A 13,657-nucleotide genomic window follows, 5' to 3' on the forward strand; every position below is an offset into this window, starting at 1 on the left:
CAGCTCAATACAGCTCTAAAAATAGTACATTCATCCCATTAATTGCTTTTTTAGAAAGCGTAATTTTTATCCTAACAATGGAACAGTTGCACTTTCTTCACATTTCCCTTTAAAAAATGTAAATGTACTATTTTTAGAGCTGTATTGGTATGAATGAATGTCTGTTATATAGGATGTGTTTTACAAAATGAATTAATTAAAGACTTTTTTACAATCTATAACAAAATAAAATGAATTTTTGATGTAATACCCTTTGCCTTTTTCTTCAGTTGCTCTCGTGTTTCCGGCACCACCACCTGTTTCATAAATACTAATTTTATGCCTCCTGAGGTATTGGAGGATCCTCCTGATTTTGGCGGGTTGGTTGCCGCCTTGGATATTCCAGGTGGCTATTTTGAACGGATCCATAGGAGGAGGGTTGAATAAGCAATGCCGGGCTCGGTGTGGTCAGCCGATTTTGGTTAGCGCATGGGCGTAGATGAGAAGCTGATGGAATTCATAGTCGTCGTCGTGGGGGTATATGGAAGTTTTGCGTTAGAACGTTGGTGAACAGTCAATAATAACTTTGTGAGATTAACATCGCTCCCCTGCGTGGGCAACCCCCAACTGGCCCACGGTGTGCCCTCCCTTGTGAACAAAACAGTTAACATTGCTGTGCTTGGAGGGAAAGAGGCTCCCTGTAGTTGGATTGTGTCTCTGTGGTGACCATCTTATATGCTGGTGGAGGTGGCTTGGTACCTCTGTCGTTTATGGCTTGAGAGATCTGTTATGGCGGTTATCTTTGCATTCGGTCACCGCGTTGTGGCCTCAGGTTGTTTGAGGCGGATCTGCATCCCACGCGATCTAGGAAGTTGTTGGCTTCTTCTGTGTAATAAAAAATTGGGCTTTACCCTCGTGTTGGATTCAGAGTTTTGCAGGAAAATTTTGCAGTCGCCGTTTGACAGCTGCATATGAACGCCTTTGGGCATGTACTGTAGGGGAGAAGGCTGGGAAGAACTAGATTGGGTCCCCGTCGAATTGAAGTTTCCCTTTTTCTCTGGCAGCCTTAAGTATTGCGTCGGGGCCTTGTTAATTTAGGAGCTTTGCTATGATAGGGCGTGGGTTTGCCCCTGGAATCGGTCTGGAGTTGGGGATTCTATGTGCTCTCTCTAACAAATAACTGGGATAGAGATTCCTTTCCAAATAGTTCTAATTCTAGGCAGATCTGTTCAACATGGTCTTCCATTTTAGTGTGAAGTTGTTGCTCTCTGACCCCGATGAATCTGATATTGTTTCTGCGAGAGCGGCCTTCTAAATCTTCGTTCTTGGCGCAGACTGCCTTCATTTGGGATTCTAGCATGGAGACTCTGGAGGTCAGGGCTGTAGTGCCGTCGTCCAGGTCCAATACACGCTATTCAACTGTGTTCAGCCTGTCTGCATGTTTGTCGAGGCGGTGTTGGAGTTGGTCGACCTTCGACGATAAAGTATCTAATTTGCTCCCTAGTCCTCCAATTCCGGCTTTTAGGTCCATTAGGATTTCTCTAATTTCAAAATTCTGGGCCTGCTCCTCAGCTGGAGAAGCGTCTGGTGTGGGTGACACCGGTCTGCTGCTGGCGTTGGATGATTTAGCTGAAGAACTGGCTTCGAAGTTTAGTTTCTTTTGGGACTTGTCGGTTTTCCCCATGATTACCTTTGACTTGGTTTCTACTGGTTCACGGGCGTTGGTGAGTTGTGCCAATAGTGGTGATCTCTCAGCGACTTCAGCTGCTTGGGGTGCTTTTAACCAATCTTTTAAATAGCTTGTGGGGAGCTGGTTATTGGTTACTGCGTGGTTTAGTTATCATGGATCCAGTCCGAAGGTCGAGTTGGATCTTTGCTGCTGGTGGGCGTGAACCCGAGGCTCCTGGTGCACTCGGTTGCAGCAAGAGGTCTCCGCAGCGCTTTGGGGAGATTACGCGGAGTGTGGCGCCTATGGCTGGTTGTGCTCTTCAGTCGTCGATGTGGTATGCTTGATGCGGTTTAGGTAGCGTGTTGCCAGCAGCTTGCACAGTTTTGTCTTTGCTGCACGGCGAGTGGGCCTTGTGGAGGGTTTTGTATTTCGTGTTGGTTTAGCTGCGTTGCACAGTGCTGCCTTCTGGATTTATATATGTATGTCCAAGGTGCTCGTGCTAGTTGCGGCACTATTTGGCGATTGGGGGTAGTTATTGACGTGGACAGATGGGGGCCTTATAGTTTGAACTAACAGAGCATTTGCCCCTCTGTTGTTGATGCGTTGAGTGGGCCCGCCAAGGAGGGTGCCTACCCGTTGCCTCACCGGCCGTGTGATGCAAGTGTGCCGTCTCCGGCTGCCTCGCGTGTAGGTGCTTTCTTTCTGAAGCGCTGGTGGGGGTTGCCAGTGGAGGCGCTTGCCTCCGTGCCCTCCGCTGAATCTGCTTGTTACGCGGGCAGGCCGGGCATCCAGCGGGCTCGTTTGGGGCGTGAACCAGAAGCCGCGCACGCAGCAGTTTGCTCCTACCTGGGTGCCGGTCTGGGTCTGCACGCACGGCCCGTTGTCACTACTACACCCCGTACTGAACCGCCGCGGGGACAGAGACTTCATCATCTCTCTGGGCGCCGAGGGCGCGCACGTCAACCCGCCTTCTTGAAACGGCTCGGGTCTTCCAACAGGGCCAGTGTAGCTTTCGCTGGTCTCTTGCCCCTGATGGTGGTTCAGGCCTCCGTGGGGCTCCTCCTTCCTCGTCCACCAGCCACGCCCGCAGCTCAGGATCACAGATAACGCGGGCCGCTGGGCCTGTGATGTTTGGGCCGTATATGTGCGGAGAGTTGGCCGCTGGGAGCGTAAATGGTCTTTAATTGTTCAGCAGGGTCTCATAAATCTGCATAGCGTTAGCTGCAGACAATCAGGTCACCACATAAGCGTCGATGTTGCAGGATTAATTAGGAGCTACACAGAGCTCTCTAGGAAGCTGCCATCTTGGTTGGCTCTCTAGCGCCCTCTAAGTCGGCGCTCTTTATAAGGCTAACGCTTCCCAAATGTCTTTGTCCTGCAGAACGCACTGCTCCCAATTCCCAGAAACGTTTTTTTCAGAGATTGAGGGATCTCTGCCCAGGCTACCCTGGGGAAGGAAGCAACCATGGGTGGCGTGGAGTCCGTTTCAACAGTCGGTATGGAAGGGGGGGTATAGGCTTTCCCAATCGTCAAAGGTACTATTCGGCTGCACAGTTGGGGGTAGCAAATTACTGGCTGCATGGCGACCCGACACTTCCTCACATCGCGATTGAGCGTATAAGGATGAAGGGACGGACACCTAGCCAGGTATGGTATGGTGGGGCAAGAAACAGAGGTGCTCTCTCCGGATTGACGTGGCACACGTACCACACATGGGTGGAAGCACAAATCCGGACATTGGATGGGGGGTAGACCGACCCTAGATCAGCCCATTTGGCATGATGCACACCTGACTGCATTGCAAAAGGTGGGACATTTTAGGAGCTGGGAGGCAAAAGGGATAGCCACCCTAGCAGATGTGGTGCAGGAAGGCCGACTTTGCTCATTTGGGATGCTCCAGGGAAAATTCAGCCTGCCAGTCGGGAATGGTTTCGATATGTTCAAATAGAGCACGCCATTCCCTCAATGTAAGTAATTCCTAAAAGCCCACCACTGGAGGCTAACTGGTCCTCTGCAGGTATCCCCTCCAAGGTAACGTCTACACTCTAGCAGGTGATCATGGCCTTCAGCGCCAAGGAATTGACCCGTCTGCTTTGTTTCAATCCCAGACTTTTAAGATGGCATACTATTGCCCGCTAACTCACTGTTTTATTATGTTATTGCATTTGTCACCATGTGGAGACTGGCATTATGCTCAGACGTACCTATGTTACTTTTGTTTCTTCTGTTATGGCAAAATTAATACAAAGTTGTGATAAAGAAAATAAATTAATTGAGGAGTCAGCTCTCTATGGCAAAGCAGTGGACGACGCTCTTGAGACGATAAAGAAAGAGCATAAGACACATTCTATCAACCAAATCTCTAGCAGGCCGTTTGTACAACGCAGGGTTTTTAATACCTGCCGTTGCTTTCGCGGACAGTCCTTCTCTCGAACCGCTCAGGGTTCCTACGATACATGCAGATCACCCTGGTACTCTGACCAAGGAACTTCTATCGCTTATCAGACCCCTCAACAGCAGGGATTTCGGCATGGCAAAGGAATGGGTAGGAATGCAGCCGCCAGAATCTCCCCTGCCAGCAAATGAGGTCCGATAATATGATTCACTCACGCATGGGAGGGGATCACTTCAGACAAGTGGGTGCTCAAGACTGTGGGCAAGGGTTATTGCATAGTTTCTTCAAACACCATCATCACCCATCAAATAACGTCCAACTGTCTCCAGACATCACCTCATCCTTCAAGCAAAAGTGGAGGCCCTGCTGAAAAAGGGTGTGATCGAACTTACTGCCGGTCATCAGGTAAACAAGGGCATCTATTCAATATTCTTCCTTGTACCCAAAAAGGATATAACCATGAGCCCTACATTCAACCTGTGCAATGCAAACAAGTACGTCGAGCCTCAGAAGTTCAGGACGAAACTCTGCAGGAGGTAATTCCACTGCTGAAGCACAGGGATTACATGGCCACCTTGCATATGAAAGATGCATACTTTCATATTTCAGTGTTGCCAGCGCTTAGGAAGCACTTATAGTTCAAGATACAGAACACTCGCTATCAATTCAAAGAACTCCCCTTTGGCATTGCCTCTGCTCGAGGGTTTTTAACAAGGTACTGGCAGTGGCAGCAGTTCACCTGTGCAGGCAGTTTGTTCCGGTGTACCCTTATCTAGACGACTGGCTCATAACTGGAGATGCACATCAAGCGTGTCTGGAGAAACACCCAAAAGATTATAGATCTACTTTTTGAACTGGAGTCCTCCATCAGCGAGAAGAAATCAAGTCTTGTCTCCAACCAAGTGAAACAATTTCTGGGGGCCCTAATTTGGACAGAGGGCAGGCTTATCTTCTCCTCAAACGAGAGGGTGCAAAACATCTTGATCCAGATCCCTCGCTATGTAGCTGGTCCTCAGATGACGGTATGATTAGCCATGCAGCTATTAGGAATTATGGCATCTTGCATTTTCCTAGTTCCACAAGCCTGTCTGCATATGCGTCCTACGCAGGAGTGGCTCTCGAGCTAATGGTGTCAAGCAAGTGGTCAGTGGGAAGGTCTAGTGGTTGTCTCGAAAGCCCTCGTCCTGTCCCTGCATTGGTGGTCGAAGGACAAACTTCTAAAAGGAATTCATTCACCATCACCGCAGTAGAGGCCACTCTCACCACGGGCGCATCCCTGTCAGGGTGGAGAGCTCACCTTCTACACCACACCACATCACGTGATCACAATCAGTAGTGCACAAGCACATCAACCTGTTAGAGCTACTAGCAGTATTCAAAGCCCTGAAAGCCTTTCAGACACAACTGCAAGGGTAGACTGTACTAGTCCTTACATACAGCACCACAGCCGTGTGTTAAACAAGCAGGGAGGTACTCATTCTCCAAGGCTGCCCAAACTGTCACAGAGCATTTTGAAATGGGCACTCAAACGCATGGTCCTCCTGTCACAACACGTTCCAGGGGAACACAATCTATTGCAGACGTGCTCAGCAGAGATTTGCAGCTACCTGTAGAAAACGAGTGGCGCTTGCACAAACACATTTTGCACAACATCTTTGCAGAATGGGACATTCAGACATCGACCTCTCTGCAACACTGGAGCATGCACAATGCCTAGACTACGCCTCCTGGTATCCCCAAAGGATGTCCAAGTGGGAATGGGCTCTGGATCAAAAGGTCAGGGAGATTTGCTTACGGTTTTACCCCTACTCCTTTCCTCAACAAGATAATTCACAAGATGCACCAGGAACAAGTTACACCCTGATAGCACCAATGAGGGCTCGTCAGCCGGGGATGTCGCATCTCATGACAATGTCACTTTGCCCTCTGTTGAAGCTACCTTGCCCCTACAACATGCTGTCCCAAGATCAGGGGACAACACTGCACCCTTGCCCTCAAACTCTCAATTTAGCAACATGGCTTATGAGGTTCATAGAGCATGGGCATCTCCAGCTGCCTCAAAGGTGTATGGACATTCTTAGGCACGGAAACCTAATACCAGGCACCGTTGTTCCAGTAAGTGGAAATGATTTGACTTTCGGTGCAGTACTTGTAACAACAACCCATTTGACTGTTCACCCACATACGTAGTCCTTTATCTAACTCACTTCTTGTACTCGGGGCTTGTTTTTAACTCACTGAAAGTCCACCTTGCTGCCCTCTCTGCTTACACCACCTCTCAAAGCAAGATTTCCTAGTGGAAAGGCCCAGTAATCAAGGCCTTCATGGAAGGGGTAAACAACCTCACCCTCCTATTTCTAATCCAACTCCCGAATGGGGTTTGAATGGTCTCCTTACAAAGCATATGGGCATTCATTTTGAGCCAATGCACAAAGCTAGTCTTGAGGCTCTCGCCTATAAGACTGCTTTTCTGGTGGCTGTTGGTGAACTGCAGGCTGTCTAAGTTCAAGACTATTTGTTAGTATTCATAAGGACAAAGTGGTTTTGCACACACATCCACGCTTTGCACCTACATTTATTTCCCAGTTCCATGTAAACCAGTCCATTGGACGTCAATTTTTTTTTTCCAGCATCCAACTGATTCAGCTGAAAGAAGCATCCGTACACTAGATGTTAAGAGAGCAGTGGTGTATTACCTTAAGACAAAACCACTACGAAAGACAGATCAATTCTTCGTCTCGTTTGCCCCTGTTAGAGAAGGGCACTTTGTCTCCAAGTTGGCAACCTCTAAATGGATTGTTAAATGTATCCACATTTGTTACTCTGTTTAAGAGAGAGTTGCCCTTTACGCCTAGAGCACATTCTACTCAAGTCAATGGAGCTACTATAATGCAAATGTTCCTCTACATTCTATTTGCAAGGCAGCTACCTGGAGTTCTGTTCACACCTTTACTCAACATTACATTCCAAGACTGATTCTCAGATGGGTCAGGCAGTGGTAAGACATCTCTTTGCTGCTGTTACTTCTCACATCCCACCACCATCTCCTCTGCTCGCTATTCCATGCACAGCATGTGATTCTAAGCAGATTCACAAGCATCAGTAGACATACTTTACTCACCGTAATCATATTTCTGATGCTTGAATATGCTTATATTCACATGCGCCCACCCTTCCTCCCCTCCTTGAGTTGAAGGAACATAGACAACTTACACCTGTTTTCTTCTGTACGCACTCACGCATTCTCTTCAGGCTCCCCATGGCAGAAAGAAAACAACTGGGGGGACCTCGACGCCTGATGGATCATGGGTACACTACACGCCACAGAAGGGATACTGTTATAGTCACGGCCAGGCCGACATCTTTTTTCGATCTTCAAAAGAAAGATGCAATACTCTGTGATTACCACTAGATGTCGGACTATATGCACAGCATGTGCAGATACAAGCACCAGAAATATGATTACAGTGAGTAATGTATGTAATTTGCTGTCAAGACGTGCTTGTCAATTTTATCTGCTCAGCAGATATCTGTGCTTCTCTAAATGTATCTTGCAAGAACTACACTTTTCCATCCACACAGCCCAGGATTAGTATAAAATGGTCTTGATATTCGAGGCGTAAGGGACAATACCCAGCACATAAAGGTGCATGGTTATACTGCATATTCTTAATGACCTTATTATGATTTAGGTTTGGCACAGGTCTATTCTGCTCACTAGCTGGTAGGGTTGCCATATGTTGTGAATGGACATATTCTAAGACTAAGGTACAAGAGACTACTACAAAAGGAACCTACTGTCCCTCTACCCAGTCCTCAATTAGGAGTTTCATTTTCAACTATTTTGTTGCAAGGTTCATTTTTGGTAAGGAATAGTTTGATAAGTGGAAGAGGCAGAGGTAGTGCTGTTAGTGGGGGCTTAAAATGGAGCACATCAGGAATTCAAATTTTGGATGGGAGCCTGCGGTGTGGAATTGCATTTGATAACTCACGACTTTGATCTCAGATGTCAGAGAAAAGAATTGAGCATTGTGACCTTTTTGGCATTTGTATCCAGCAGTGATTAATCCTTTTACTTTTGAGGATCAAAATTGTTAAATGTGAACTTATTTGATGATTAGCATAAACCGATTTCGTGAGTAGTATTGGTAATCTACCTCTAAATAATGTTTGAAATACGGACATACTTGCAATGCTTTCATTACACATCTATTTACAAAGTACTAATTAAATGTATCTACTATGAACCTTTATTGCTAATGCAATGCTTTGCTTCCTGTGCCCTAGTCTGTAACATGAATAAGTTAAGTAGTTCCTTCCACTTAGTAAAAACATCTTTTTTTTAATGCTTTGAAAGTCAAGTCCCGAAGACTCTGAAAAAAGAAAGTCCAATGTTAAGGCATACCGCAACTTCCTGAATAGAGATGGTCCCAGAGCCCTAGGTTCAAAGGAAATTCCATTGGTGAGTTTGAAATTTTCTTTTTCTAAAGAGAACAATTTGGTTTTAGAATACAGTATGTGGCTGTGTATTGAGAGATAGTTTCTAAGGCACACAACACTTGTGATTATGTACAATTTGTCACATGATGGATCTTGTTTCTGTACCAAGTGGTCAAAATGTACAAAAACAGTATTCAACTATTCCTCCTTCATCTCACGCCCGTCCCCTCTCCCCCAGTAGAAAACCCCTACCTCAATCCTACTTCTATACTCCCACTACTAGGTTTTACCACTACTTTCAAAAGTGCAAGAAAATGCATCTTATGGCTGCCATCGCTTTGTCATTGTTACCCACAGCATGCAGCCTTATGCACCCCTTCCCTTGCTAATCGACTGTTCACACCCCTAAGGGATACACAAAAGTCTGAAGCCACCCCATTACCCACAAACTGCTGTGCCTGCAGAAGCAATTAATCCTGCTTAAATGTAAAGGACAAACTATTAATAAAAAGTGAGGGTGGAAGGTTTTCAATTCATCTTGATTACCAACACTGTGGGAAGTGCAGTTGAGGCAGCCTCTGCTGTGTCTGCCATGTTTGCTGTCATTTGGCGTAACATTTTGTGGTGGAATCAACTTTAATTTGTGATCAGCGACCTCGAACTCTCCGAGACCATAGGATTACTGAAAGTTCTTTACTTCTTTCGATTGCCCTGCACAAGTCACCTGAGAGGAATAGGAGGGGGAAGTTCCTCTAAATGCCGGTGCAAAGTGCAGTAGAGGCAGTTGCGGCAGGTGAGGCGTTCTGCTGATATACTAGTTGAGGTAAGATCTTTACTTCCCTGCCATGGCCACATATGACCTTCGCAGTAGAACTGGGATGAAAAACACCGAAAATGGTACGGATGGGGTTCTTGCTGAATCGATTCCTCCTGTAAAGGGGAGTGTTTTGTCTGGCCTAAATCCATTTCGAAGTAAATCTTTGTTGGCACTGTGTGATGCCAGTGAGTGTAATATAATTACTGATTACTTCAAGACTGTCGAGTCCGCCTAGGAACAACATTTTGATGGAGAAATGGGCATGTTGGTTGCTGAAAAGAATGTCCCTATTTAGGGAGATCAGTTGATCACTGAACAGGTTGGGACTGACTTAATCTCAGATATTGCAATATTGGCACCTGTGGTCTCTCACGAACTAGCAGAGCGCTTCGTCTTAGTCTGCGGCCCACATCAAATCCATACTGTATACTGGAACAGAGATGAAGTTGTGCTGTTTAGGTCGCAACCTAGGGTGTCGGATATTGAGAAATTGCTGGATCTGTCTGGCTCCAATACCCGTTATCAAGACTCTATAATTGGTCTAATAATAGACTTAATCGAGGAAAGAAGAACCCTACTCCAACATCAAAAAATCCTCAAGTTTCTTGCTTGCCTTCACTAGTAACAAATAAGTTGGATCTAAATTTGGCTTCTGTTGTGGATTCACTGTCTCTTTCAACCCTGAATGATGTATTACATTCTTTAGACAAAAACTTAAAAATTTCATCTTGGACATGAGATATTAGATCGGCCTTGTATGAGCGGTCTTTTAAAGTAAGCTTTATTGAAGGGTTTTATAATGTCCTCAAATAAAAGGGAAAGAGAAGGGGATGATTGCGATCTCAATCCTCAAAACCCGTCTTTCCCCAACATGACATTGGTCATATATAGTGAGGTGATTGAGTCTGAGTCTCTTGAAGTGGAAGTAGCATTACCTATTGTGGAAAGGGCAGAAGTCACGGTCTGTAAATCACTGCTTATCACCTTGGAGGTTTAACTGAGAGCTGTGTCTCGTAAGATTGCTGCCTCCTCTCGCCCGGATGGCCCCTTACATAAAGGGCAATCAAAAAAGAAATTGGAGAAAAAAAAGAAATCAAAGAATATAAAATACTTGCCACATAAAAAGAATAATGTTTGAGGAAATGTCTTCACTGCTGGTACTCGTACGTCCCGTCCCCTTTCCTACATTCTTGTGGGCTTCCAACATGGGGACAGCACTGGAACCTTTGGCAGCAAATAAAATGAGCTTCCCCATTAAATTTTGCATAGCGTACAGGGATGCGGCCCAGGGCTCAGAACGCCACTGAGATCCCACCCTCCGGCGCCTCGCCTCAGTCCATTTTTCCACAAGGACGGTGTCTGACCTGGCACCTAGGCGCAGGAACTTTTTCAGCTTTCTGCGTGCTCCCTGTTCTTTGATTTTTGATCTTCACCTCCCCTCGGTGCCTTGCCTCACCGGCGCACGTCGGCTGCAGGAGGCTTCACGATATGCGCATCCTGCGATTGCTCGTTCCTGGCCACGGATCCCCATGCGCTCTGCCTTGAGTGCCTGGGGCCTGACCACAGCCTTGAAGAATAGTCTTTCCCGCTGGAGGGAGATCTTCCATTCTTCTCCTCCAGGTCATCTTAAACAGTTTGTCGCCAGGAACCCCACGTCAAGAAGAGGTAGATCCTTTGTTTAACAGGGCCCCTCAACACTGAGACTCCTTCCTGGGGCCTTCCACCGGGAAAGGGACCTTGGATTCTGGTTCTGGCAGACCCAAGGCTGTTAAGGCTACCGGCTCCCAAGCGGAAGGACCCAGGGGCTCTTCCGGGCGTTCTGTCGACAGACCTGAGGCCGGTAAGGCTACCGGATCCCAGGCCGAGGGGCCTACCAGAGCCGTCTCCTCTGAGGTGCAGGAGAGGATCTTGGATCTTCCTTTTGATGGGACGCACCTTTTTCATTTGTTCACTTATGATGAGCTGACGAAAAAGACCTCTACGCAGACCGCTAAGCCCATGGCAATCCTGAACAGACCAGGGCAAAAGTCCTTCCCTCAGGCACAGGCATGCTCGACTTCAAACCCTGCTCTTTCAGCGGCTTCAAGGGGTTTAAGGACCGTAGTGCATGGCGGCCAGACAGGTCCCTCATCGACGACAGGAGGAAGCAGCAGAGGACATTGCAGAGTTTTTTCTGCTCCCTCTCCTCCGCTCCCGCCTCAGATGCCAAAAAGCAAAGATGTAATGGTCAGGGAACACAGCTTGCTTGTAGGGGGGCAACTGGCTCTCTTTACGGACAGCTGGAAGCGTTGTTTCAAGAGTCCTTGGATTCTCAGTCAGACACGCACTCCGGCTTCTACTCCAGGATTTTTTCGGTACTGAAGAGCAACCAAGCTGGCCTGAGGGTAGTCCTGGACCTGTCATTCCTCAATCTTTCTTTACCGCTCAAATGCTTCAAGATGCTCACCCCAGCACCCATAGCAGAGTCTCTGTGCACAGGGGACTGGATTTGTTCCTTAGTACTCAAGGATGCATAACTTCATGTCCTCATATACCAGCCACACTGGACATTTCTGGGGTTCACGATTATGTTGCACAACTTCCAGTACAAGGTGCTGCTTTTCGGGCTCAATTTGGCCCCTCGCGTATTCACAAAACTTATGGCTATCTCCGCTTGGAGGTCATAGCTTGCACCCCATTTGGAAAACTGGCTAGTGAGGGCCAGTTTGCCTGAGGGGGCGGTGCACTCCTGCCAACGACTCTTGGACGTTCTTAACCAGTTGGAGTTCTTCCTTAACCGCCGGAAGTCGCTGTTGACTCCCACTCAGGACCTGGTGTTCCTTGGGGTGCGCTGGGACACATCTGTGTGGTGGGTGTTCCCCGTGCCTGAGAGGCTCTGGTCCCTCCGCAAGGCGATATGGCACTTTATGGCCAATTCAACAACCTCGGCATGGTTCCAGCACCTTCTGGGCCTGATGGCGTCATGCATACTCACAGTTCAACATGTCCGCCTCAAGATGAGACTACTCTAGAGCCACCTGGTGGCCAACTGGGACTAGAAACAGAGCCACAGTCAGAATCCGTAACCCTCTCTCCCTCCTTCCGGATATTCATTGGTGTCTGTTGGACTGCAATGTGGCAGTGGGGGGCCCCTTCACCCTGCCGGAGCCCACTCTGGTGGTGACGACAGATTCCTCCCTCTCGAGATGAGGAGCTACTCTGGAGGGCTACTCAATTCTTGGCATGTGATCTAGAACGGAGGCCCTCCTGCATATCAATCTGCTCGAGCTCAGGTTGGTGGGCCTGGTGCTCAGTGCCTGTTAGGCAGAAACCTGTGCATTTCCCTTTGGGAACACTGCAAAAGATTTAGGACTCACAGGTGTTAGCACTAAACCCACTTGGTAGCAGTCTGTACCACCCAGATTTACCTGGTAGCTGTGGCTGAGCAGTCAGACTTCCCTCAAGAAGAGTTAGGCAGTATGCAAAGTATACACAATAGGCGCTCAGACACAATAGCACAAGCAAACACTGACCAGAGCTTTGGTATCAAGGTATATAATTATTTATTTAAAAACACACTGATTGAAACACTCCAGCACTATTATTGTAAATCACTCTCAACACAGTTACTATTATTATATATACATCCCTTATTCCTTATCAGACAAGTCTTAGTTAACACCACTTATTTCCAGACAGAGGTGAGCGCTTAACAATAGATGGCACTCCAAAAAGTTAACGAAAAAGGGAGGGGAAAAAGGCAGAATGTAGGAAAATACACCACACTAATACTTAGGAACTCTTAAGCAAGGCAGGAAAGTGAACAGTTACTTGTGAGCCAAAGTTCATAGGCCGGGCCCACTCTTGGAGAGAGCAGAGCACAAATGCACCCAAGATCACACAATGACAACAGGCTTAAAAAGTCTTGCAGGGAGTTCAGACAGGTTTTAGTTAGGCTCGGAAAAGTTTAGCCAGGGTGTCCCAGGCTAACCCAGGTTCGAAAGCCGGGGGCTAAATCTACCCCGTACAGTCGGTAGCAAGGGAAGCCAGGCGGAACACGGTACCTTATGTCGGAAGGATCCTCCAGCGGGGGCAGTTGTTCCTGTCAGCGGGTGCAAGTTGCAGCAGCGTCCAGAAGAAGAGACGATCTCGACGTGGAGGAAAGCTGAAGATCGTTACACTGCCAGGGAAGAAACCAGCCGCTGAGTTTTCCGGTTAAAGGTACTACCCTTTGATTCGCGGTAGTGGTAAAACGTGGTATCCCGGTTGCCGGGGTGCTTGGCACAGGCAAGACGGCCACGAGATGCTCCAGGAAGCGAAAAAGGAAGCAGACTGGTTATCCCCACCAGTCGAAGGAAGAAGACTCTCCGGGCTGGAG

The 13,657-nt window shown here is 47.5% G+C and overlaps 1 protein-coding gene across 1 annotated transcript in view; it reads left to right on the plus strand.

Moving 5' to 3' along the window:
- RFC1 (replication factor C subunit 1) overlaps nt 1-13,657 on the plus strand; it is a 1,503,724-nt gene that overhangs the window by 716,776 nt on the left and 773,291 nt on the right. Inside the window, exon 10 of the mRNA XM_069631787.1 lies at nt 8,401-8,505. Coding sequence (XP_069487888.1) covers nt 8,401-8,505 — 105 coding nt within the window. The remainder of the gene's footprint in view (nt 1-8,400; nt 8,506-13,657) is intronic.

The sequence above is a fragment of the Ambystoma mexicanum genome, chromosome 6q, assembly GCF_040938575.1.
Source record: "Ambystoma mexicanum isolate Mex_15411 chromosome 6q, UKY_AmexF1_1, whole genome shotgun sequence".
Taxonomy (NCBI): domain Eukaryota; kingdom Metazoa; phylum Chordata; class Amphibia; order Caudata; family Ambystomatidae; genus Ambystoma; species Ambystoma mexicanum.